Source organism: Salminus brasiliensis, chromosome 20 (assembly GCF_030463535.1).
Source record: "Salminus brasiliensis chromosome 20, fSalBra1.hap2, whole genome shotgun sequence".
Taxonomy (NCBI): domain Eukaryota; kingdom Metazoa; phylum Chordata; class Actinopteri; order Characiformes; family Bryconidae; genus Salminus; species Salminus brasiliensis.
In genome coordinates this window covers 20,043,368-20,065,656 of record NC_132897.1, presented here as the reverse complement: position 1 = coordinate 20,065,656, position 22,289 = coordinate 20,043,368, and the positions used below count along the sequence as shown (strand labels likewise).

Below are 22,289 nucleotides of genomic sequence, written 5' to 3'. Positions count from 1 at the left end.
CTACATTAGGTTCATAACTAAAGTGCTCAAGTTCAAACACCAAACACGCCTTGGCTGATTCACTAACATCTGGTATCAGACGAAAACTGTAAATACTGATTATCTGAATATTCATTTTCCTTATTATATAACAGTCGTATGTTTTTCCCTGTCATGAAACATCCAGGCAAGCCTCCCTTCCGCCGTTACCAGCGCAGCTTGACGGACACAGCCTTCATCTTCGAGCGAGCCAGCACCACCAGTGGCTCCACTTCTCCCCTTAGCCCCTCTTTCACCTCCCCTTTCTCCCGCACACCGACTAGCCCCTTCAATCGGCCGATGTCGCCAACCAGTCCCACTTTCCGTCCAGTGACGTCACCTCCATGCCCTCGCACCCACGTGAGATCTCCTCCCACATCACCCGTGCACCGGTCTAACCCACCTGTGGCTTCTCTGCCCAGTCCACCAGTGTCCAGACCCCCACCACCTCGGTCCTCCCCACCAAGTCTTCCTGCTTCTGAGGCCCAAATTCAGGCCTCGGCTCCCCCTGTGTCTCCAGGCCTGCAGGCCAGCCTGGCTGAGAGAGAACCGTCCAGTCCAGGTGTTAGCAGACTGGAGCCCACTGCCTTTCCAGATGCTCCTACTGCCCCCCTGCCTGAGAGTCCAGTTCAGTTTAAGGGTAAGTTCTGAGAATTGTACACTTACATTCTTTAGTGAGTTGTTATTGGTTCAAGTGGAACAAACATAGAACATATTGGTCAATAGTGTAAAATATAAAATATAGTATAATGGAGTTGAATGAAAGCAGTTAAATAGCTTATTACTCCATTTAGTAATTCCAACTGATAAAAACCTACCTGATTATTGGAGTACTCCAGAAAGTGTCTAGCACTTTTTGTGTGTTTGCTTTAATATAACTAGTGGATATTGCTTGTGATGGTGGATACTGTTAATTAATGAATTTCATCTACACAGTTTAGAACCACATCAGTACCAGCAAGCATCTGGTACCAGCCATTTAAACCGCAAGACTGGGAAACCTGCCTGGCCTGTCCCTCAGTAATTAAAGACTAAGCTATTTTTCTAATGCTTTCTCAGAACCTGTCACCACCATCACCAGCACCCACATGCTGAGCGAGCTAAAGCCGGAGATGGACTTCACAGTCAAAGCTGTGCTGGTTGAAGAGGAGGAGGAGGAGGAAGAAGCAGAGGAACCATGCACCGTTTCTCTCCCACCTCCAGAAACCAACGTGACCATAAGGGGTCCAGATGTAGTTGAACCAGTGCAGCCCACTGCACCATGCTTGGAGCCCAGGGCCCAGCCTGTGGTCGGCTCTCTCGTGGAGGTGGAGGAACCTACAGTGGATGAAGAACCAGCGCATGAGCAAGAGCTGACTGAAGAGCCTGGAGAGTTGACTTCAAGTGTGGACCAAGCTGAGCCTGAAACTTTGGGAGGTGAAGATGCAACCCTGGTGGAACCGCTAGAAGATGAGATTGAGGTCGAAATCACAGATGACACAGGTAAGAACAGCAAGCAGTGGTACGTGGAATATGAAGAGGCTTTGGATGGTCTGTGGTCTAACAACTCTCCCATCTTGTTTACAGAGGAGGGTGTGAAAGCAGCCGAGAATGGGGTGAATGAAGAAGATAAGCCAGACCAGTATGGTGTGTTTCTTCAGAATGGAACAGGTAACAACTTGTTAAGCAAGCATTTTTTTTTACATTATGACTACAGGTGCTTTTACAAAAGATGATAGATGAGAGGCCCTTGAAAGAGGCCAAAAAATTTGGGCTCTGTATTCAAGCACCCTAAAATAAAAGTAGATAAGACAACCATATTCACCATTAGGGTTGGACATAGATGGAATTTGGCCTTTAACCCATCCATGCAGTGAACACACACACAAACACACTAGTGATCAAACACACACAGTTACAGTGAGCACACATGCCCGGAGCGGTGGGCAGCCATCACTGCGGCACCTACAGGGGTGCCCTGAGGGTGAAGGGCCTTGCTCAGGGGCTGAACAGTGACTGCTTGCTAAAGCCAGCTTAAGTAATGGGACACCTGCTCATTTGTTGTTTCTTCAGAAATGAAGTGTATTAAGAGTGTTTCTCCTGCTTTTGTTGGATTATCTGTCTCTGATGTCCAGGGAAAAAGGCTTTCTACTAGATTTTGGAGCTTTGCTGTGAGGATTTGATTGCAATCAGCAAGAAGAGTGTTAGTGAGGTCAGGATGTTGAATGATCACCTTACCACCTCATCCTCAGCTCCCCAACTCATCCCAAAAGTATTAGATGGAGCATCACCATCATTCTGGGGAACACAGTTCCACTTCTCCACAGCTTAATGCTGAGGGGCTTTATACCCCACTAGCAAACACCTTGAATTAGTTATAGTGCCAATAGGTTCATGTTTATCTGCTCCAGAGAGCCCCATTCTATTGGCAATTACTTCTCTACAGGCACTAGACAACCTGTGTGTGTGTGTGTGTGCGTGCATATTTGCGTAAATGCATATTTGCTAAATGCATTTATTAGAAGGGGTGTCCACAAACATTCTGACATAGCATAGATCCCCTCTTCAGGGGACAAACTGTAATAGGAAAAACAAACAGAATAACTGAAATTAAAAGTGTCATATTTAGTAACTGAGACACCAATTGGCCAAATTCTCCCATGGCTTAATTTGGAGATCTGCTGTAAATTATATAATTTATTACATGTTCATTTTTAGAAATTATTTATATTTATACTCAAGTCATAATATTGCAACCACCTGTCTAGTATTGTGAAGGTCCCCCTTGTGCTGCCAGAACAACTCTGATCTATCAAGGCATGGACTTCGTAGGACGCCTTCATAGGTCTTGTGGAGTCTGGCAACAATATGTTAGCAGCAGATCCTCCTAGTCTGGTCTAGATGGCCTTGCTTTAATAATATTCACGTCACCCATCAGTGGTTTTAATGTTGTGGCCGATTTGTGTATTAGTATCTCTGCACTGATATTGTGCACTTTAGCCTCACAGTCATCCTACAAGGGCAAAATAACAACACTGTCCAGCTACTTGTGTATTAAACTGTATGTGTCCTCCATTAAGCCAAGGAATATGCAGATTCCTCAGAGGAAAGCACGCCAGAGAAGTGTACTTACATAGTCAACCGTGAGGAGTCTGACGAGGAGGAGGACATTCAGATAGAAGAAGCATCAGAGAATGGAGAGGTCAGTTCTCAAACCCATTCATTCCTTACAGCTTTTAATAATCATGCAGAAGTCAGTCCGTGCCAAAGCATGAAGCCCATAATTAGTAAAATTAGTAGAGATTTATGATAAATGATCATACTGGCTCTCTGCTACAGTTTTCAGCTGGCAGACGGCTCCTGAGTGTGCGAGCGCTCTACGACTACCAAGCAGGTAAGCAGTAGCTTTTCTTTGTGCTCATAGAGGCACTCATATGTGTGTGAGGTTGGGAGATATGCCAAAATAAGAATGGGAAACACTATGATACACATCGAAATAGAGCTTTTATATATATATATATATATATATATATATATATATATATATATATATATATATATATATATAGATGGATAGATAGATAGATAGATATAGATAGATACATAGATACATAGATATACAAAATTAACCATAGTCATGTGATGCAATTAGGACACCCAATGAACATAGTTAAACATAATTGATCAATACTGAGAAATGGATTTTAATATATAATATAAATATATAAAAAAGTATAAAAAAGTAAACAAAAAAACTTGTAAGTACTGCAGTTTGGACACCTCCATGTTTATTACTACTTTACATGCTAAAATTAGAATCAGATGCTTCACATCAGCTGCAGATGATTAGAACATGGTTAGAGAGGATTTTGGAGGAGCCCGTCTTAGTTAAACCTCAGACTCTTAGTGTAGTTTGCTCTTGATTGTTGAAGTGAGTGGTAAAGAACACCATGTCTACATCCAAATAGCTCTCTGAGGCCTTCAGAAAGAAGGCTGTAGATGCAGACGAGCCTGGAAAGGGGTTTAAAAAGATCTGAGAACAAGTAGAAATCAGCCGTTCCACTGTCTGGTAAATGAGTGGTTTATCAGTGGAGGACGTTTAAAAGTAATGCTAACATGGCCAGATCAAGGCCGTCCTGGCAAGTTCAGATGAGTCTCCAACAATCCTAAAATGTCATCACGGGATCTACAGGCAGCTCTCGCCACAGCTGAAGTCAAAGTACAGCATCTACCGTCAGAAAGAGGCAAAATAAGCATGATTTCCATTGGTGGTGTGAAAGGAGGAAACTTTTGCTTTAAGATTAGACTTAAGTTGGCCAGAGAGCACCTAGACAAAACATTGTGCTTTGGACAGATGAATCCAAAAATCAAAAAGAGTTTCCAAACTTTGTTGTTTGTAATAAATGAAATCATTTCCCAGATTTCCATTGTTTTTGCAAAAGTACAGCAATTACATCACCTATAGATATTGTTTGAAAGGTCAAATATTGATTCATCCAGGTGTCCTCATATTCCGGCACCTGAGCGAGTAGCGGGTAGCACACATCTCATAGCTAGTGTTAAAGACTTGTATGTCTGATTATTGAAAATCCACATGATACAATGAAATATTCTAGGTCTTCAAACCTGTTGTTCTCTAGCTTAGTTCTGAGAAATTAGCTGCCCGATCATATGACTTAACAACCGATGAGGAAGTGAACATCTAAATAAGGCTCACAGACATGGTCTGTAAAGGGTGCCATAACTACATAAATATATGCTTGTAACACAACACCTAAAAGAACCAAATATTTAATGGTCTGTCCTCATTTTCTCACATGGCTCTAGTTGTTCTGTTGTTGGAATAGGTTTCAGTGGCATTTTTGATCTGTAACTAATCATCCATTATCAGTAACTGACCTCACTAACGCACTCCTCGCCGAATGCCATCTAATCCTCACAGCAGTGATCCAAAATCTAGTGTAAGGCAGAAGAGTAGAGGCTGTAACTGCAGCAAAAGTTAAACAAACTCCCTGTTAGTGCCCTTGATTTTAAAACTCTGGAGAAGTAGGTGTCTACAAACTTTTGTTTGTATAGTGTACTACTGGTATACTCAGAATAGCGCATACATACTGTCGTACTGCTCCCTCATTTGTGAACATCTTATGCTTTTCCACAGAGGATGAAAATGAGATTTCCTTCGAGCCTGGCGACATCATCAGTGATGTGGAAACAGTGGACAAAGCCTGGTGGAGGGGTTTCAGCAAAGACGGCCGCCAAGGTCTCTTCCCCGCCAACTACGTGGAGACCATATAGAGACCTATGCTTTCGTTCAGAGACAATTCTTTGTGCCCTTAGATTCAGTACCAACCCTCAGGGACAGGGAAACTTTGACCAGTAGAGGGAGCCAAAGGGGAACTACTGGATCAACCATAGTGAAGGTACTAATGAGAACAAGGGAACAAAAACACATCATTAAAAGGATCAAGGAATAAGGTAGATGTTCAAGATCTCAGAGCTTGGCCAAAGTTTGTTGTGTGAGGAATAGGAGGAATTGACCTGTCCATGCTCCATCCACAAATGCATTTGCAGTACCTGTAACGAGTCTGGAGACGTTCGACAGTGATAACAGTCCCATTCAACCTAAAAACAAACAGTCATGCAGCTCCTGGTACGCAGGGAATTTTCAATGGGATTTTTACCAGCATTCCAGAATGAAGAGTGTCCAACCTTGAAAGAATGCATTTGTGGGAGGTACATCGCCAGCTCGAAAAACATAGTGAGGTTGCTTGAAGCTAACCTGAATGATCTACAGATTCCTTTATTTTCCGATTTCTTTTTTTTTCTTTCTTTTTTTTCATCATTATGATTTTCTCTGCAGATTGTCTGAGTGTTGGTTATGTTTCTAACATGTGATTAAAGTCAAGTGTGTCCATTTGATCATTTCGACATTGACAGATTTATGACTTTCTGATGTTAAATGTTAGTTACAGTAACTATAGGCCTGCATTTCATCTGCATCTGCATTTCGAGCGTGTATAAATGTCATTATTATTTCATGTTCATTATGGGGATGTTCCCTGTATTACTTACAAAGGTTCTATGGTGCTGCTGAGCAGATTTTGATCTTTTTATATATATATATATAAATATATATGTTCTGTGTTGTAATTGTAACAGTGAGGGTATCCTTTTTCTAACCAACGTCTGCTTAAGATAAAACAGGACGCTTTACTTTTCCTGTGTTTGTATTTTTTCAGGAAACTTGAGAACTTGGAATGAACAAAGTTCTCAAGAGTAAAAAAAAAAAAATCTGACATCATTAAATACAAGCTCGTAAAAGTTGCGCATCACCACACATCACATAAAACAGTTGCAGAAGACATTGTTACATTACTGACTTTTTTTTGTAGATATTAAACTGCATTCATCAGCAGGATTTCACTGTACCTTTGACAGCTATTCTTCAGCACAGTAAAGCAAGTTTCTTTTTTTTCTTTCTTTTTTTCCAGCACACAATAAGATGTAATACCTTCTATTTCCAACATTGGGTGAATGACATGTTAAAAAAAGTATTTGGATTCATGCAGCATGATTCTTTTTTTTTTTTTTTTTAATCGATGCACATTAACTTACTTTTGGGCACTCATATTATGGAGCACCAGATGCGCACTGTTTTCATTATGATTGTTTATCTGGAATATCAAGACATTGTCATTGAATCCATATTCAAAACATGTATTTTGTTGCATGAGCTGAAATTAAAAGATTTCTTCAGATGGTTTAGTAAAGGACTTCGGCTGTTTAAGGTTTATGCATCTTTGTGTAGATCAGGGGTGTCCAATCTTACCTGCAAAGGGCCAGTGTGGCTAAACAACCAGCAGCACACCTGATCCCACTGGTTTCATCAATTAGCCAGTCCTCAAACAACTGATCACATGTGGTTCAGCTTGGCTGGGATAAAAAACAAACAAACAAACAAACAAACAAGAAAACAACCTGCAGCCTCACCGGCCCTTGTGGATAAGATTGGACACCCCCTGGTTTAGATGCTGCGTTTGAGGAGGTGGAAATGCTCGTTTCCTGTTTTCAGGGCAAATCAAACATATCAAAAACTTGGCTGTTTATTTTCAATGCTGTTTAATCATTTTATTATTTCTATCGTCATTATTCTTCTTATTATTCTTCTTCTACATGTTGAATTAGTTACCTCTCCAAAGACAATGTGCATGCAGACAGCCTGACAGGACACTCATCTCAAGGTTAAAATTCTAACGCTATCTACCAGGATAGTTAGCTCTGTACTCTTCTGATAAAATATCTGGATATAGCTGTATTTATAACAAAATCAATAGGGTAAAATACAGTTTTAACAAAAGCATTTGTTAAATTACAAAACTTTACAATAGGAAACACTGCATATATATGAGAATTTACAGAAGTACAAGTTTGGTGGCTCTTAATAAGCAAAGAAAAACATATTTAAGAGATTTGCCTTAATATTGTAACATTGGAGTTAATGTTCCACACAAATCCGAGCAGAGTGGCCTTTTACGCCACTTTCACCTTATTGACACCTTATTTTACAGTAAACACATTGCTTTCCAGACACAATTCCTAAATGCATACTTCACACTTACTTACTGCAGGGGTTCTCGGGACTACAGATCTTTTTTATGGCAAGAAAGGGAACTCCTGATAATTATATATACTGTATGGTTCTGTATTCATATCCAATTATCATCAGATAGTGATAGTGTTTACTGGAGCTGTTGACCGCAGACTAATATTTGAGACACTGAGCACTTGTACCAAGGACAGAAAGTACAATTGACCCTTTTATATCAAATTGTAAAAGTGCAAAACTGGCTCACAGGCCAATGGCGTAAAGGGGGATCAGTAAAGGTAGTATATTTGTACCAATGCAAGAAAATTAGGACCTTAAAAAATAACATTTTAACACATTTGCATAGTAAATGATTTTTTGATTAGGAAGCTTTTAGCAATGATGAACAGAGAAACGATTTCAGTGTCAGTGTGAAATGTAGTCTATGTGGGAGAAGAACTGGAATTGAAAACTGGGACTTCCTTAGAACAATCTTGTGGAGAAACCCATCGGTTTGTAGTCGGGTGGAGTGCAAAATGTCAGAAACGGCTTTTTTAGATTTTAGATTTTTGCATATATGCCTTACTTATGCAACGGCCACATCAGACTGCTAACACCTGCTTTGCTTGATTCCCAGATGTGAACTTTTTAAAATTATGAGCAATAAAGTAATAGTTTGTAACAGCCATCTCCTCATGGGCGGTCCACTGTTTGGGTGCAGTTAGTTTTCACTGTTGTATCAGTAAGTAGAACTGGAGGTCAACATTAACCTTTAAGCGCTTAGGTTAACTAATACTTTTAGAATCTTCTGTGAAAGGAGCTCTAAATCCTGACTCTTCTTCTAAACACACATCATTTACACAGCAGCTTATGTGTGAAGGCATATCAGTGACAATGTCGGGAAACTTCCCAAGATGCTAGAATGGGTGCGAGATATGTGGAAGGTGTCAAATTTGCCACGCTGAGAAGTTCTGAGACTTCAACCCGGTTTGGAAGACAAAGCAGGAACACTCTAGTTTGTGATTTCACTGTGTGTGTGTGTGTGTGTGTGTGTGTGTGTGTGTGTGTGTGTGTGTTTCGAGAATTGCAGTTTATTTGTATGCAGATATTGCAATGTAGTGTAAGTGAACCGTCCATCTCCCATGGTGATGACCTCATTGAGAAGGAAAACACTCATTGTGATGAGGGCGATCACAAATCCTTAGCCTGAGTCATTCCAGTTCTTTCCAGGGATGGCATGAAGATTCAGAAAGCCCAAATGAAATGTGGTGATTGAGACGGCATCATCGTCTTTTAAGCGTTATGCTCCTTTAAGAAAAGCAAAAGGAGCTACACCTGACTCTGCAGCCAGTTCCTGGGGTCCAGCTTGGCTCTGAGGTTCCTCAGGCTGCGGCGGGCGCCAGACGGCCGTGAGAAGCCCAAATCTGACTCAGGGCTGTTGCTGCCCTCGCTGGAACTGTTGCTGGAGGTGGAGCTGGAGCAGGAAAGAGCTGTCTGAGCGGGGTGTGGAGCCACTGAACCTGCCGAAGGAGCTTGACAGGAGCACTGGAAGCCTCCATAGCCCCTTTGGGCTTTGAGAACGGACAGCTTGGCATCTAGGGAGAGGGTGCGAGGACGGAAGCGGCTGGAGGTTGGCGGGAGGTCGCGGGGCCAGGCATGGTGTGAGCGAGGACTGGCACTGCAGGGGCTGTCGCTGCCTGAGGTCAGGCTGGCATCAGAGGAGAGTAGGCCGCGGGGGCTGCGGGGCTGCCGACTGTGCAGACGGGGGCTGGGGGTGTGAGGGGAGTGGCGTGAGGTATGATGAAGGTGACGATGGTTCTGAGGGCTTCCAGGGGGCTCCTCCTCAAACAGGGACATCCAGTGAGGTGTGGCGTCCAGCTGGGCCTGAAGCTCAAACTCTTCAATGCGCCTCGCCAGGATGTCCGTGACCGTGCCTATGTCATCAGAAGGGTCAATAACTGCAGGAGAGTCAGGAACATAGGTGTCAGGGCTTTGAACAAATGCAAGCTGAAGCATTTCTTCATTTATTCTAGAAAATAATCAGAATTAGTAACTCCTGAATCCACAGATGACACACTAATCATATGAAATGAAAATGTTACATAGTAATGTGAGAAGTTCAACTGTGAGGCCTTGCAGTTTAAAGGGTTAATACTGTCCAATCCCCAACCACAAGAAAGCACTATTAATTTGCGAGAGGCAGGCATACAGAACATTCCTCTTTCAATGCACATGAATTGGCCAAGTGTCATCCGGCATTGTCCAGCACTTCGACGAGCCCAGAGGGGAAAAGCCTTTTACTAAGTTTCACCTCACCATCCCGCAGGATGCCGAGATGGCAAGCTAGCTCATACACTCAAGACAGACTCATCCAACAGCAACCAGGTGCCCTGACTGCATCCAGCATACTGAGTCATGACAATGAACTGTAGATACATGGTAACACCACCCGAAACCCAGCTCTTACCAGCTTTTACTATGTGTACAAATGTAAATACCTGGAGACCTTGATTTCATTCAATGCCTAGAGTAGCCATGTGGTTACAAAATTACAGTATTGCATTAACCCTTCGAACTTAGTAATCACTGTTGATAACACTGCAACATCCTTTTACATTTTATTTAATAAATTGATAGAATTACATTTAATTAACAATAAATTAACGACTTTTAGTGATGAAGGCATCTAGGTTTTATTATTTAATGTTACACTATATGTCCGAATGTTTGTGGACACCCCCTCTAAAAATGCATCCAGTTACTTTAAGTTGCACCCAATGACAATAGAAAAAAAACGACTCTGGAGCAGATAAACATGTGCCTAATGCCAGATGTGGGTTACAGGGGTATAAAGACCCCCCAGAGTATTGAGCTGTGGAGCAGTGGAACTGTGTTCTCTGGTATAATGATTGTGCTTTAACCAATACTTTTAGGATGTTGGGGAGTTGGGGATGAGGTGGGGTGGTGATCATTTAACATCCTGAACTCACTAATGTTCTTTTCGCTGAATGCAAATCAAATCCTCACAGTAAAGCTCCCAACACTTTTCTCCACATAGTCTATTTTAGGAATTAGATATCAAACCAATATGCAACTTGAGGCAAAGAAAGTAAGGAATTGAGGTTTGGTGCCAACATGAACCCTTAGGATTTAAAGAGCTAAATGTGTCCATACAGTTATATGTAAAACTGTACATGTTTGGACACTCATGTTCTGGTTATTTTTAAGTGAAATTAAAGAACAAACAAACATTTCTATACATGGCACATTTTCAGTCTCTTATTTTATCCTCCCAAATAAGTTAAATGGAGCAAATAAGCACTTACTGTATAATAAAACGTGTGGAAGATTGTTCTTTGTAGATGTATTACTTATATATATTTACTTATTCTCACTTACAGACATAATAAAACGTGTAATTCAATCTGGGGTGCACAAACTTTTGCAGAATTTTTGTACATTTTTTAATAGCAGTATTGTGTTGGAGATTACATGTGTTGGGCAACAAATATCTGTATAATGGCACAGCAGTCTAAGGCCCTTTTATGAAATCATGCTTTAATTAGCATAATGGGCATATGAACCCATGATATGTTGAAAGATGCTCAGACGAAAGACTATAAACAGCTGTACAAGCATCACATAAAGAGAAATGACAACACAACACGAAACAATGGCAGCAGCAGACTGAACTAAGCATGACAACAACTGTTTCTGCTGTCTACTTCAGCCTTTAACACAGCAACAGAAGAGGGATGGGTTCAAGCTTGACAAGTTTAAGACCTGTCCAAAACAACCATCCTGGTTACTTCACCTGTCACTGTAATAGGAGGAGAGCAGAGCACGGATCTCAGCAGAGACAGCGTTATCCTGCAGCAGGAGACCCTCGCAGGACGGAGGGGCAGAGAGAGGGGGCGCTGAGAGGAAGGACAACAGAATCACAGGGGGAAAATACGAGTGTGGGGGGTTGGGAAAGGTTTAGTGTGTATTTTAGAGTGAAGGGGGTAAATGGGTGGATTGATCATGCATCAAAATAGAATAAAGTGAAAGGAAAGAGGGGAAAGAAAGGGAAAACAGTGAAAGGGGAAAGGACAATGAATGACAGAACCAAAACAAAGGCATTGGAGGAAAAGGAAGGAAGAGAAAGAGAGACAGATAAAGTCAGTGTGTCAGAAATAGAAATTCTTTCATCTACAGCGACTCTGTACAGAGTCTAAGAGGGGTATGGTTCTAAATCAAGTGCATTAGAAGTTCCCCACTGCCTGAAGCAGTTACAGATCTTCAGAGAGGGTTAATGACACGAAAGCATGTCTGCTTTGTTTAACTATGATCTTCTCGTTCTGCTCGAGGTAGGAGTCATCCATTCTGGTCATGGAGGCCAAGGTCTAGTGTCACAGTTTAGTGATCTTCCTGCTCAAATAGATTCATTAAGTGGTGATCTGAATCAGGTATGTTTGCCTGCAGCCCTCCAGCACTTCTGGTATATAAGAGATCTATATCCGAGCAATTCTATAAACTGAACAGTGAAACACTGGAGTTAAACACAGCTATTACATACCCATTTCATGGTAGAGAGAGCCCTGTTTGGCTGTAATTAGAGCAGGTTTGCGTGGTGAAGGCTGGTCAATCTTCATGAGTTCGTCACAGCACTGTTTCCATTGGCCTGTAGGGGGAGACAACAGCTCAGTCAACCAAACAATGATGTGGCAAAATCTTGGCTTCTGTTATTACTGCATTTTATTTCATGGCAAGAAATGGGGGAGTTTAGCAATATGGCACTTAAAGTTTTAATTTCTGATTAAAAATATAATGCTATTTCATAAGGGAATTTCATGACTATAGTAATACAACTGTAGATTACATAGTGGTGCATTTTACCCCCTTTTTCTTCCTCAGAATTAAACATGCTGTTTGTTACAGCACATTTAAGATTTCCCATATGTCAACGATCTTTGTTCTCACTGACTGCCTTGTATCGTGCCTTAAAACCATTCCAGGCTGAAGCATTACTTAAAAGTTTTGTGTGAATAGCCTAACTGCTGTAGGTCGAATATACAGTACATACTGCTGTAGCAGTTATACAGTACTGTGCAGACATTGTAGGCATCTATACTTAAATACAGGTGCTACAAAGGATTGGTAAAACCTTCCCGCAGACTTTGGTTTCAGCTCTAATTCACCTATCCTCTATTACTGCCTTCAGATGTGACTGTCAGAACAGGGCGTGTTAGATTTGAAACCAAGTTTTATAAGAGGATGGCTGGAGAACACTGCCCAAGAAGAAGCACTTTCTAAACCCTTTCAATCCATTTGTAGCATCTTTGTTTTTAAGAATGGAACCACATTATCTAAAACCACTTATTTCAGCAATAAGAGCATTTATACTGTAAAAACACCATCTGAAGAAAGTAGTTGAGATCCTGAGAGCTAGACTTAAATAAGGAGAGTTTTGGAGAGGTTTAATGAACACAGTGATGTAATACCACTGCTTTTTGTATGGATGCTAATAGATAAAGAGCTTTTTACTTTCTAATTCATTTGCATAATTTTTAGCTTAATTCTCATGGACTGGTGGCTCCTTTTTAATGGAGGGTAAAAGGTACATTCTTAATGTTGACATAACAGAGAAAAAAAATTTAACGGGCTCTGTAAAAATATAGCAAGTGGCACTAAGATGGCTTAATGAAGAAACACAGAAAAAAAGAGACTGATCCACTGTGATCGATCACTCACTCATGTCAAAGAACTGCTGCCAAAAGGCCTCCATCCAGCGCTGTGTGTCCTCCCGACTGTCTGTCGCTAACGTGTGTGTGACCTCTTCTCCTCCGTACTGATTACTGATGCAGATGCTCTGAGCTTTGCTGTGGGGGTCTCTCTCTGCTGCACGTATCCTCGTCTCCTACAACACAAGTGGGCTATTAAACGCTTGTCTCTTTAAAGTCCTGTGGACGAGGACAAATAAGGCAAGTTAAGCAATCTGGCAGTTAAGCAATAAAGATTTTTTGTGAAGAGTTTGGTGAAACTAGAAACTAGGACTTTTAAAGTTTTTTTAAGTAACAACTTCGACCTATGTAACAACTGCTCTGAAACAACTTGAAATTGACAAATAGATGTTCTTTCAGTGGTCACTTTTCATTTTCCCAGCATCTAAGCAGCTAATGGTTTCAGTCAGAGCCATTCTAGGTTTTTGCATGCAGCAATGAACTTTCTCTAAGGTATCAGTTAAACTTGCATTTATTTATCTAACATGAACTGATGGTTCAAAGACAAAATCACAGTTTTACCTGTAGTCTTAACATTATTAAAATATTATTTATAACAATATCATTAACTAGTTATATTATTAGGCAAGCAGAGGGGTACAGCTGCAGTATGACAAGGAATGCCGTAACACCCCCGTGTAGGGCCATTTCAAACATACATTGTAGTCCCTATCTTCACCAGTAGGTGGAAGAAGAGGTTCACTACAATGCTAACAGATGAATCTACAGGTCTCTGGAGCAGACTCACATGCTGTGTAATGGAAAACCCACAGGGCAGACTAACTCACTGACACGGTCTCTTTATGCACCTACAAGTGACTCAGAAAGAAAACACTACTCAACAGTCTGCGACAAAGTGCCAGCTCTTAGTTAGCACAGACAGGTGACACATCAGGATCTGTCAGGACAATACATCACCCTGGACTAGACAATGACTTAAATAACTCCACTCGGTCTGAACCACTCAATCGCGTGTAAATAACCACGTGTTTGGTTTGTGCTAAAGAACTGCTCACTTTGTTAATGCCGATCGTCAGTAAGGGCTCAACGCTGGCCTCCATGTCTTCTTGCTGGCGGTAACAGAAGAGGTTTGTTCCTTTCAGGACACCGTAAACACTCGTCCATCCTTGAGGCTCCCCACCGAGCTGAACAGAGTCAAAGTATGAACATGACAAATCTGAGCAGCGATGTGGAACAGTGTGTATGTCTGCAGGATCGTGTGTGTATGTGTGTGTGTCTTACCTTGACCCGCAGGCGGCCGCTCATCATCTGTTGTGTCATACAGTGAGGCTGAGCAGCTAGGCGACAACACGCGCTGCCGTACAGCGGCAACCAGTACGAACACTCCTCTGGAGGGAGGGAGAGAAAGAGCATATGAGAGTGAGACGGTGAGAGAGAGAAAGCAAGTAAGATAGAAAGAAAGAGAATACAAGAGAGATAGAAAATGCAAGAGTAAGAGAGGGAGGGGAAGCACAAGTGCAAGAGTAAATGAGTGGTAGACAGAAGGAGCGAGCAAGACAGACAGAAAAGCAGGCAATTATTATTATTATTATTATTATTATTATTATTATAACAATAATTATATGAATAATATTTCATGTTTAATATACAGAACAAGTCTTGCTTAGAGGGGGTATTAAACATACTACACAACCAGGCAGAAGAATTATATTTGAATGATTACAGAATGTAACTACACTGAACTTTAATGCTCTTTGTTTTATTGTCTTTTCTGGCATATGTATCTTGTCCCTCAACACTGAACACTTAACTGTAGTCAGACCATTGTATAAGACATTGTCTCTTAGCTTACTTTTTTTTTTTATTAGTATTTAACAATAAAGGACAAAATAACAAGGGTAACACAAAACAAGCCATTATAAGGTTTGTCAGATCAGTCCAGCAAGAAGTGAATGTTGCATCTGCCCAGGAGAACGGTCCCTGACAAGACACTTAACAGGCCTCCTCACACACACATACACATACACTCCCATTAACCAGAACTTATTAGCAATTTACACTCACTTTTATGAGTGACCCTAAAGTAATAAATCTGACAGACTCCCACTGGTGCGCGTTCATGCGCAATCCTGACCCACACTAACACTGCATGGAGTCCTCTAATAGGCAGATAACAAGCATGCCATAAAACTAATCTCATCTGAATAGCTTCCTGGTATCTCCTAAAGGAAAAAAAAACAGAATTGTTACCATCTCTTGATCACACAAAGCCTAGCCTAAGCTGGTCAGTCTGGAAGAACATGCTTTAATCTCATCCACTTCCAACAGGAATAAAACAGACACTGAACAACAGAGCTGCTTTCCAAAACAGCTTAAAGGAGACCAGAAGAAGAGAGGGAACAGTAGACGTGTAGAGGTGTAGACACAGGGACAAGGCAGAGAAGAATAGAGAAGGACAGAGAGAATAAAGAGGAAAGGAAGAGGATGAGAAAATGAGAAGAAAATGAGAGCGGTACAGCACTGAACTGTGGGTAAGCTGGTTTACCATTGCCAGTAATGGTGAGGTCGTGTGTGCGGAAGCTGTCCTGGATGTGAGAGAGTGTTAGCGTGGTGTGAGCCAGGAGATGGTACTTTGGTCCTCTGTGGATACACACACAAACACACACACACAAACACACAAACATTTGAAAGTGAGCTTAAAATAAAGAAAAAGAAAGTAATAAACACCCACTTCATTTAAATCACTTTCAGCCAAAATGACTATTAAGTACAAGTTACTCATTTTCAGGAGATGATTTTGAGGAGAAATGATGTGGAAGTGATCAAGAAGCCTATTACTTTAAAAATTACTTTAGAAAAGGAAACCCAAAGAAGAACATCTGATCAAATCAAGTCCATTTGGACTCACTCCTCCAAACTTAGGCTGGAATTAAGCAGTCTTTGGGGAAAACAGCTATTAGCTTCAAGTAATATGTCTTCACCTGTTGCTAGGGGTGTAACAGATCACAGAACTCACAGTTCAGACCCAATCATGGTTTATGTGTCACGGATCAGCAAAAAAGGGTCAAGGTCATGTCCATGCCTTGTATAATTATCATGACAGATCTACATAAGTACGTGTACATTTACAGCATTTACGAAGATACTCACGGCACGGGTGGCACAGGCAGCAGCAGTGGGGCGGCTCCTCCGTTACTGACGGGACTGCAGGCTCCGGGCTCCAGAGCCGCACGCAGTTTCTTCCCCGACGAGCGGCCCAGGGAGGAGCTCAGCTTGCTGGCCAGTTTCCGCGGCGTGCTGCCTGCTGAGTAGTCATCCTCCGAACAGCAGCTATACAGCTCCAGCCTCAGCTCAAAGCCCGGGTTAGCTTCGTTACTGCACACAGGACAGTGTATGTGCACATCTCTGAGTCACTGCATAGTCAATGTGAGGATCCTACCGCCTTTTAATTCAGAATCTGACTGTGTGTGCTGTGCGTTCAATGCATAAGAACAAGGAGTCTCACAAACCATGTTCAGTTACATCAACAACATCAGATCGACATGTACAACAACATGGATGTAAGCAAGTAACTGCAGCAGATTCAGCTCAGTAAATATGTATGTAGTGCTTTTAGTCTCTAATTAGTGATAAGTAGAAACTCTCTTTAGAATAGAGAACAGAATATTATTGACGTATTAGTCATTATTAAACCATTTAGAGTTTAAATGAACTTGGGAAAAAAAACACAGCAATAAACCTGGCACTATACATTAATTAATATGTGTTAATTATTATGAATTTGTTAATTAATGCTCAAACATTTGCATAGCTAAGTGTTAAAATGTTTAATGTGGATTATTACAACAAACAATGCAATTATTAGTACATTTCACATGACAGGCTCCAATTATGTACTAATAAAGGTCATAATGAATAAATCTTAATGCACAGTCAATAAATCATTTAGAGATGTCCAATTCAGGCTGTAGTTCAGTAATTCAGTAACAGTTCAGAACAAGATCATTTGTGCTCCTTAATATAAAGTGGGTATAAAGGGTAATTATCCATTTGAAATGAATTTGGTCATTATGTGCTTTGAGATTTTATTTCTTTTGAAATATGAGATACTCTAGGTGTAAATTGTATTATGTATTTTTTTTATATAAATTTACATTTTTGACATTATAAAGCTTTCTCAGCCAAATCCGATTCATCTGCAGCTCTATGAATAGTCCTTATTACATCTTCCGACTAATTAATTGGAAACTTTTACAGTATTGGCATAGAAAATGACACCTTTACAGAACAAAAAACGTCTTCTCTTTCAATAGAAGTCAATGTACAAGTTTTTTCCAAGCTATTTTGCAGCATTTCTATTGTTCCATTCAGAGATAGAAGGTTTAACGTGAAAATATTCCAGTTCAAATGAAACAACACTGGTCCACTTTTTCTGTCATGAATAAAAGATGTGTATCTTAACATATCTGGACTCATTTCTTCAACCCAGTTCAGATTATAATGAAGAAGCTGCAGACAGAAACGCTTCAGCTCTGGGACTGATAAGACCCAAGAGGCAAGAATTAGGTCAGCATGTGGACTAGAACATACTACACTTACTGAACACAGCAAAGCACAGTCAAACACAGAGCTTAAACGAGGTTTACACCACCCACATACACAGATAAACTTGATGATCCATAATGCTGTGTTACAAACACACCTACAGTTCCTGTAAACTGGATGGAAACACTGAATGCTAACACAGCCTTACATATGATGTATATGGAAAATTTTCTGTGAGCATTTATCATCATCCAACGTGCATGTCCATAAACACCAAATACAGCACACACACACACACACACACACACACACACACACACACACTTACAAGACTATGGTGTTGTCAAAGCAGATGTCTGTGAGGGTTCTGTCCACCATCACCATGTCTGTGTCAAAAATCTCCCCTCCTAACTGCAGCAGACAGAACACAGCGCAGCGGTGCAGCTCTAAAAAAGAAAGAGAGAGAGAAGGAATGAGGCAAACCAAGTATTTTTATAGTAAACTCATGCTCCAACGCTTTTGAAAAATAGTGTACAGTGACAATCTGTGTATATAGTAACTACACTTCTATGTATATGCCTGAGGCAGCTGCAGACAAGAACACTTTCAGCTTTGAAAAGCACTGGAACCCTTTTACTTATCCAACAAATTCCTGAGTCCCATTTGCGTGCTAGAGGGTGATGATACTGCCTTGAGATGCATCACTGTAGCACTGTAAACCCAAACACAAACAAATGCCACGCTTGCAATGTAAAACAAAATGTCTCCTGTAACCTGTACGCCCTGATAACCTGTACAGACAAGTGAACAACCGCCTTTAGACATAAATTGGCTACTACAGAGCGTAGTCAGTGGAATTAAGAGGACCAGAATTAATAACAATTACTGTAACAATACGACGGTGTCAAATCTCTGGGTTCAATATTCTGACAATATTAACCACTGAAACTGTGTCATCATCCTGTAGTCATGTTACTGCCCATATTATGAGCTCCTGATCTATTATGAGAAGCTGCATTCTTCTATTAAAGAAAGATGCTATTATGGGTGTCTTACACCCGTACACACTGTTCTCTTGACGGTCACTGTATCTTGTGACTTGTGATTTCTTGAGTTTTTTTTTAGTAGTCAAAGTACAATTTTTGCTATAGGCAAGCTAACACGGCACTACAGTGACATAACTGGCTGGCAACCTCACGAAAATCCCCCAAAACACATGAATACGCTTGGTCAAACGAGGTGGTTACGTTTCTCCGGCAGTAGTAGAGCACAGTTTTAGTAGCTTGCATTACGTAATACTGTTCAAGTTTAATGTAGCATGGATGTAGCACTACTCTTATTTTTAACCATCAACAACCTCAAAGTGGATTCAGCAGCAATAGGGAAAACAATGCATACAGGACAGAGCAGATCAGGTTTGCAATATTTTTGTTCACCAACGGTGAGACAGCTGCGAGTTCCTCATGGCCATGATGCCAAATACAGAATGCTAAAGACTTCAGAGGTCAGCCAAATACTATAAATGTAAGGTAGGGGTTGACTCATAAATGGTTGTTTGGAAACTCTGTGATTTCAACAGCAAACCTGCATTACATATCATTAAAACAGTACCTATTTTGCACAATGCACATTGTTACATTTCCTGAAACATCACATTGTCCTGATACACTGTTACACTCTTATGGATAAATGTCTTCATTAATAGAAGCAGTATCAAAGTTGTCTATTCCTTTATAGAATCAGTCTGTAATTTAGTTTGAGTTATTGTTTTGGCTTTTATTTTTTCTTCTCCAGACATCGTACTGTCACCTTAAGAGCTGCACCGAGAGTGGTTCAGAAGTGCCTTGATGCCTGAAAATAGGCATTAAAAATTAACTGTCTGGCACACAAAGTGCATGATGAAGGCTTACAAGATGTGATTAGGAATATACATTTGTGTGTGTGTGAGTTTAAACAAAAAAAAGAAAAAGGCTAAAGACTCAGTTTATCTTTTTCTAGTTAAGTAAAACGTCATCCAAAAACCTTTTGACATAATGTGAATCTAGCAGATTTCCTTTAAATAGTATCAATATTTCATGACGGATGGTGATGCTCCAAATGCTTCTGTAAAGTTGTAATTTTGGAAATACAAGGTTTTTGTGTGACAGCAATGATTAACTCCTACATGTCCATTGGGCTGCCCCCATTGGGAGACTTTCTGGAGCAGATAATCATGAACCTATTGGCCCCATGTCTAATGCAAGGCGTGGTCAGAGGGGTATAAAGCCTCAGGAATAATGGTGGTGCTCCATCCAACACTTTTAGGATGATTTAGGAAGTTGGGTACAAGTTTAATCTCTGTGGACAGATTCTCACCTCCTTTGTTTTTGAAGTACTCCGTGTCTTTCCACATCAGAGGGATTCGAAGATCTGTAATGCAAACACACACATTAAAAACCAGACAAGATCGTGTTTCACACTCAAGCTCACGTTTGCCGTGTCTCGCGTGTAACTGCACGCGCACAAACACCTGCAAACACCGACACTGGCTGTCACTGCAAAGTCAATCATGATTAGTATCTGTCGTCTCTCCCTCACTCGCAGTAACACTGACACAGACACACATATATCTGGAGGCAGCAGGCAGTCTCTGCCATGCTGCTGGTGTAGGAGGAATAAATGTGGAGGCCTTGCCCTCGGTACTGCTTCACCCCCACTGGCCCACCCACTGCATTAAGACTGCATTTATCATTCCTAATCTACTCCAGCCTGGGCCAGCCTCACTTACACAGTCACGCTCTGTCTAATTAAACAAGAACTGCCACGCTAGTTAATAAAAATGAATAGATGAAGGGCCATTAGGAGACAATTACAGGCATAATGACTTCAGCATCTGAGCAGTCGTGAGGTTTGTGTGTGGTCAATGGGTGTGTGTTTGTGTTGGTGTGCGCATGTGTGTGAGTAAACAGTGTAAACGAGACTACTAACAGCTCATATTTCATACCACCAGACTCATGAGGAGGTTACAAAGAGAGTGTGAGTGTGTTTTTTATTTATTCAGCATGGCTGCAGGGCAAAGAGTGTTGAACCCTTCCACTTTATAGAACTTCATAATAACTTTATAATTACAGTCTTCACAGCACGGTACAGCCTGGGGTAGTCTTTCAATAGACCACCTACCTTCTCAGAATGTGCTATCACATACATATCCAGCTATCCACAGAGTGGCTTCATTTAGCAGACGAATGCAGTAGTTTGAATGCAGAAGTCTCAAAGGTGTTTCTACCAGAACAATGGGACTGAACCTTGAGCGATGGTTTCATCCACTCATACTCACTGAAAAGGACAGGTCATGTGACCATGTGAGAGGTCACAACCTTCAGGAAACTAAGCGTCAGTGTACGCAATGTGTTCACCAATCATAGGTCTAAATCGATTGTTTTTAAGCTGCTTAACCACGTAAACAGAGAGAGTCAATTTATTTCTTTTGGCTTTTGGACCCAAAATGAGAACCTCAGCTGAGAAACAGTTTTAAAGTCTTGCCTTTCCTTGAACTGTGTATTGTGTGAGTAACAATGAAATGTTTTTTTACATGTTTACTTGTGTTTACTTATAGCTGTGCCCAGTGGAAACATGTATAATGTGAATAAACAGAACCTTGCAGGACTCCATATTCCACTTTTTGTAAAACTGACTGACGTTTTGTTAGGCATCAAAAGCTGTACCTAGATCGAGTAACACCAGTAACAATGCTTAGCCTTGACCGGAGGTAAGATCATTTTATCTTAACAGTCTGTCTCTGTCTCAGTTTTGTGATTAGGCCTGAATCCACAGCTTAACGCTACACCCAACCCTAACCCTAAACTTCACCTCAGGAGGTTTACATTGTTTTTGTTTTTTTCAACACAGTCCTGAATTTTGTCCTGAAAATGTACCAAAACAAATACATGCACACCTCTTCATATTATACAGATAATGGCTAACAGCCAGAACATACAGGTTACCATGGTAGCTTTGGCCAATATGAGGGACAATAGAGTGAATATTATTGGGTGTGGAGGGGGAGAACAGACTGTAAGGAGTGGGAAGTGTGCTCATAAAACTCAAGCCCACCAGACTGCAGACTGCACAGCTAACAAATAAACCAGCAGGGTAGTTATTTCACACAAAGGGCCCCAACGAGGCGTCAGGAATGTGCAATGACACACGCACACAAAACTACCATTACTTAAGCAGGGGCTGACACTGGAATGCACGCAAGCTTCACACAACAGCTACTGCAACAGAGGTCTACTTCAGTGTTTGGAAGCAGTCACTTATTAGTCAAGGTGGCAAGTCTGTGAACTTACCCGAAATGGCAACTTTGCCTTTACATGGAGAGCGGTCATCCATCGGGCCTGCATCTGAGGACCTGAAACACATTATTACTACGGTCAGTTACAGTGTCTGTGTTTAAACCT

The 22,289-nt window shown here is 41.1% G+C and overlaps 2 protein-coding genes across 7 annotated transcripts in view; one reads left to right on the top strand and one right to left on the bottom strand.

Moving 5' to 3' along the window:
• The window catches only part of LOC140541989 (uncharacterized), a 58,752-nt gene extending 51,985 nt beyond the window's left edge, over positions 1-6,767 (top strand). The window contains exons 11-16 of the mRNA XM_072664806.1: positions 167-658; positions 1,078-1,500; positions 1,585-1,668; positions 3,078-3,199; positions 3,337-3,391; positions 5,156-6,767. Of these exons, the coding sequence (XP_072520907.1) occupies positions 167-658; positions 1,078-1,500; positions 1,585-1,668; positions 3,078-3,199; positions 3,337-3,391; positions 5,156-5,292 (1,313 nt within the window). The 3' untranslated portion in view covers positions 5,293-6,767. The remainder of the gene's footprint in view (positions 1-166; positions 659-1,077; positions 1,501-1,584; positions 1,669-3,077; positions 3,200-3,336; positions 3,392-5,155) is intronic.
• The window catches only part of rtkna (rhotekin a), a 79,427-nt gene continuing 63,709 nt past the window's right edge, over positions 6,572-22,289 (bottom strand). For 5 of the 6 annotated variants that reach the window (XM_072664812.1, XM_072664811.1, XM_072664807.1 and 2 more), the window contains 10 exons: positions 22,179-22,240; positions 20,206-20,259; positions 18,179-18,296; positions 16,456-16,680; positions 15,851-15,945; positions 14,587-14,693; positions 14,361-14,489; positions 13,316-13,481; positions 12,141-12,245; positions 6,572-9,540 (listed from right to left, as the gene is read on the bottom strand). In XM_072664812.1, coding sequence (XP_072520913.1) covers positions 8,912-9,540; positions 12,141-12,245; positions 13,316-13,481; positions 14,361-14,489; positions 14,587-14,693; positions 15,851-15,945; positions 16,456-16,680; positions 18,179-18,296; positions 20,206-20,259; positions 22,179-22,240 — 1,690 coding nt within the window. In that variant the 3' untranslated portion in view covers positions 6,572-8,911. Of the gene's footprint in view, positions 9,541-11,396; positions 11,500-12,140; positions 12,246-13,315; positions 13,482-14,360; positions 14,490-14,586; positions 14,694-15,850; positions 15,946-16,455; positions 16,681-18,178; positions 18,297-20,205; positions 20,260-22,178; positions 22,241-22,289 lie in introns of all 6 variants that reach the window. The other variant, XM_072664813.1, reaches the window with a different exon arrangement.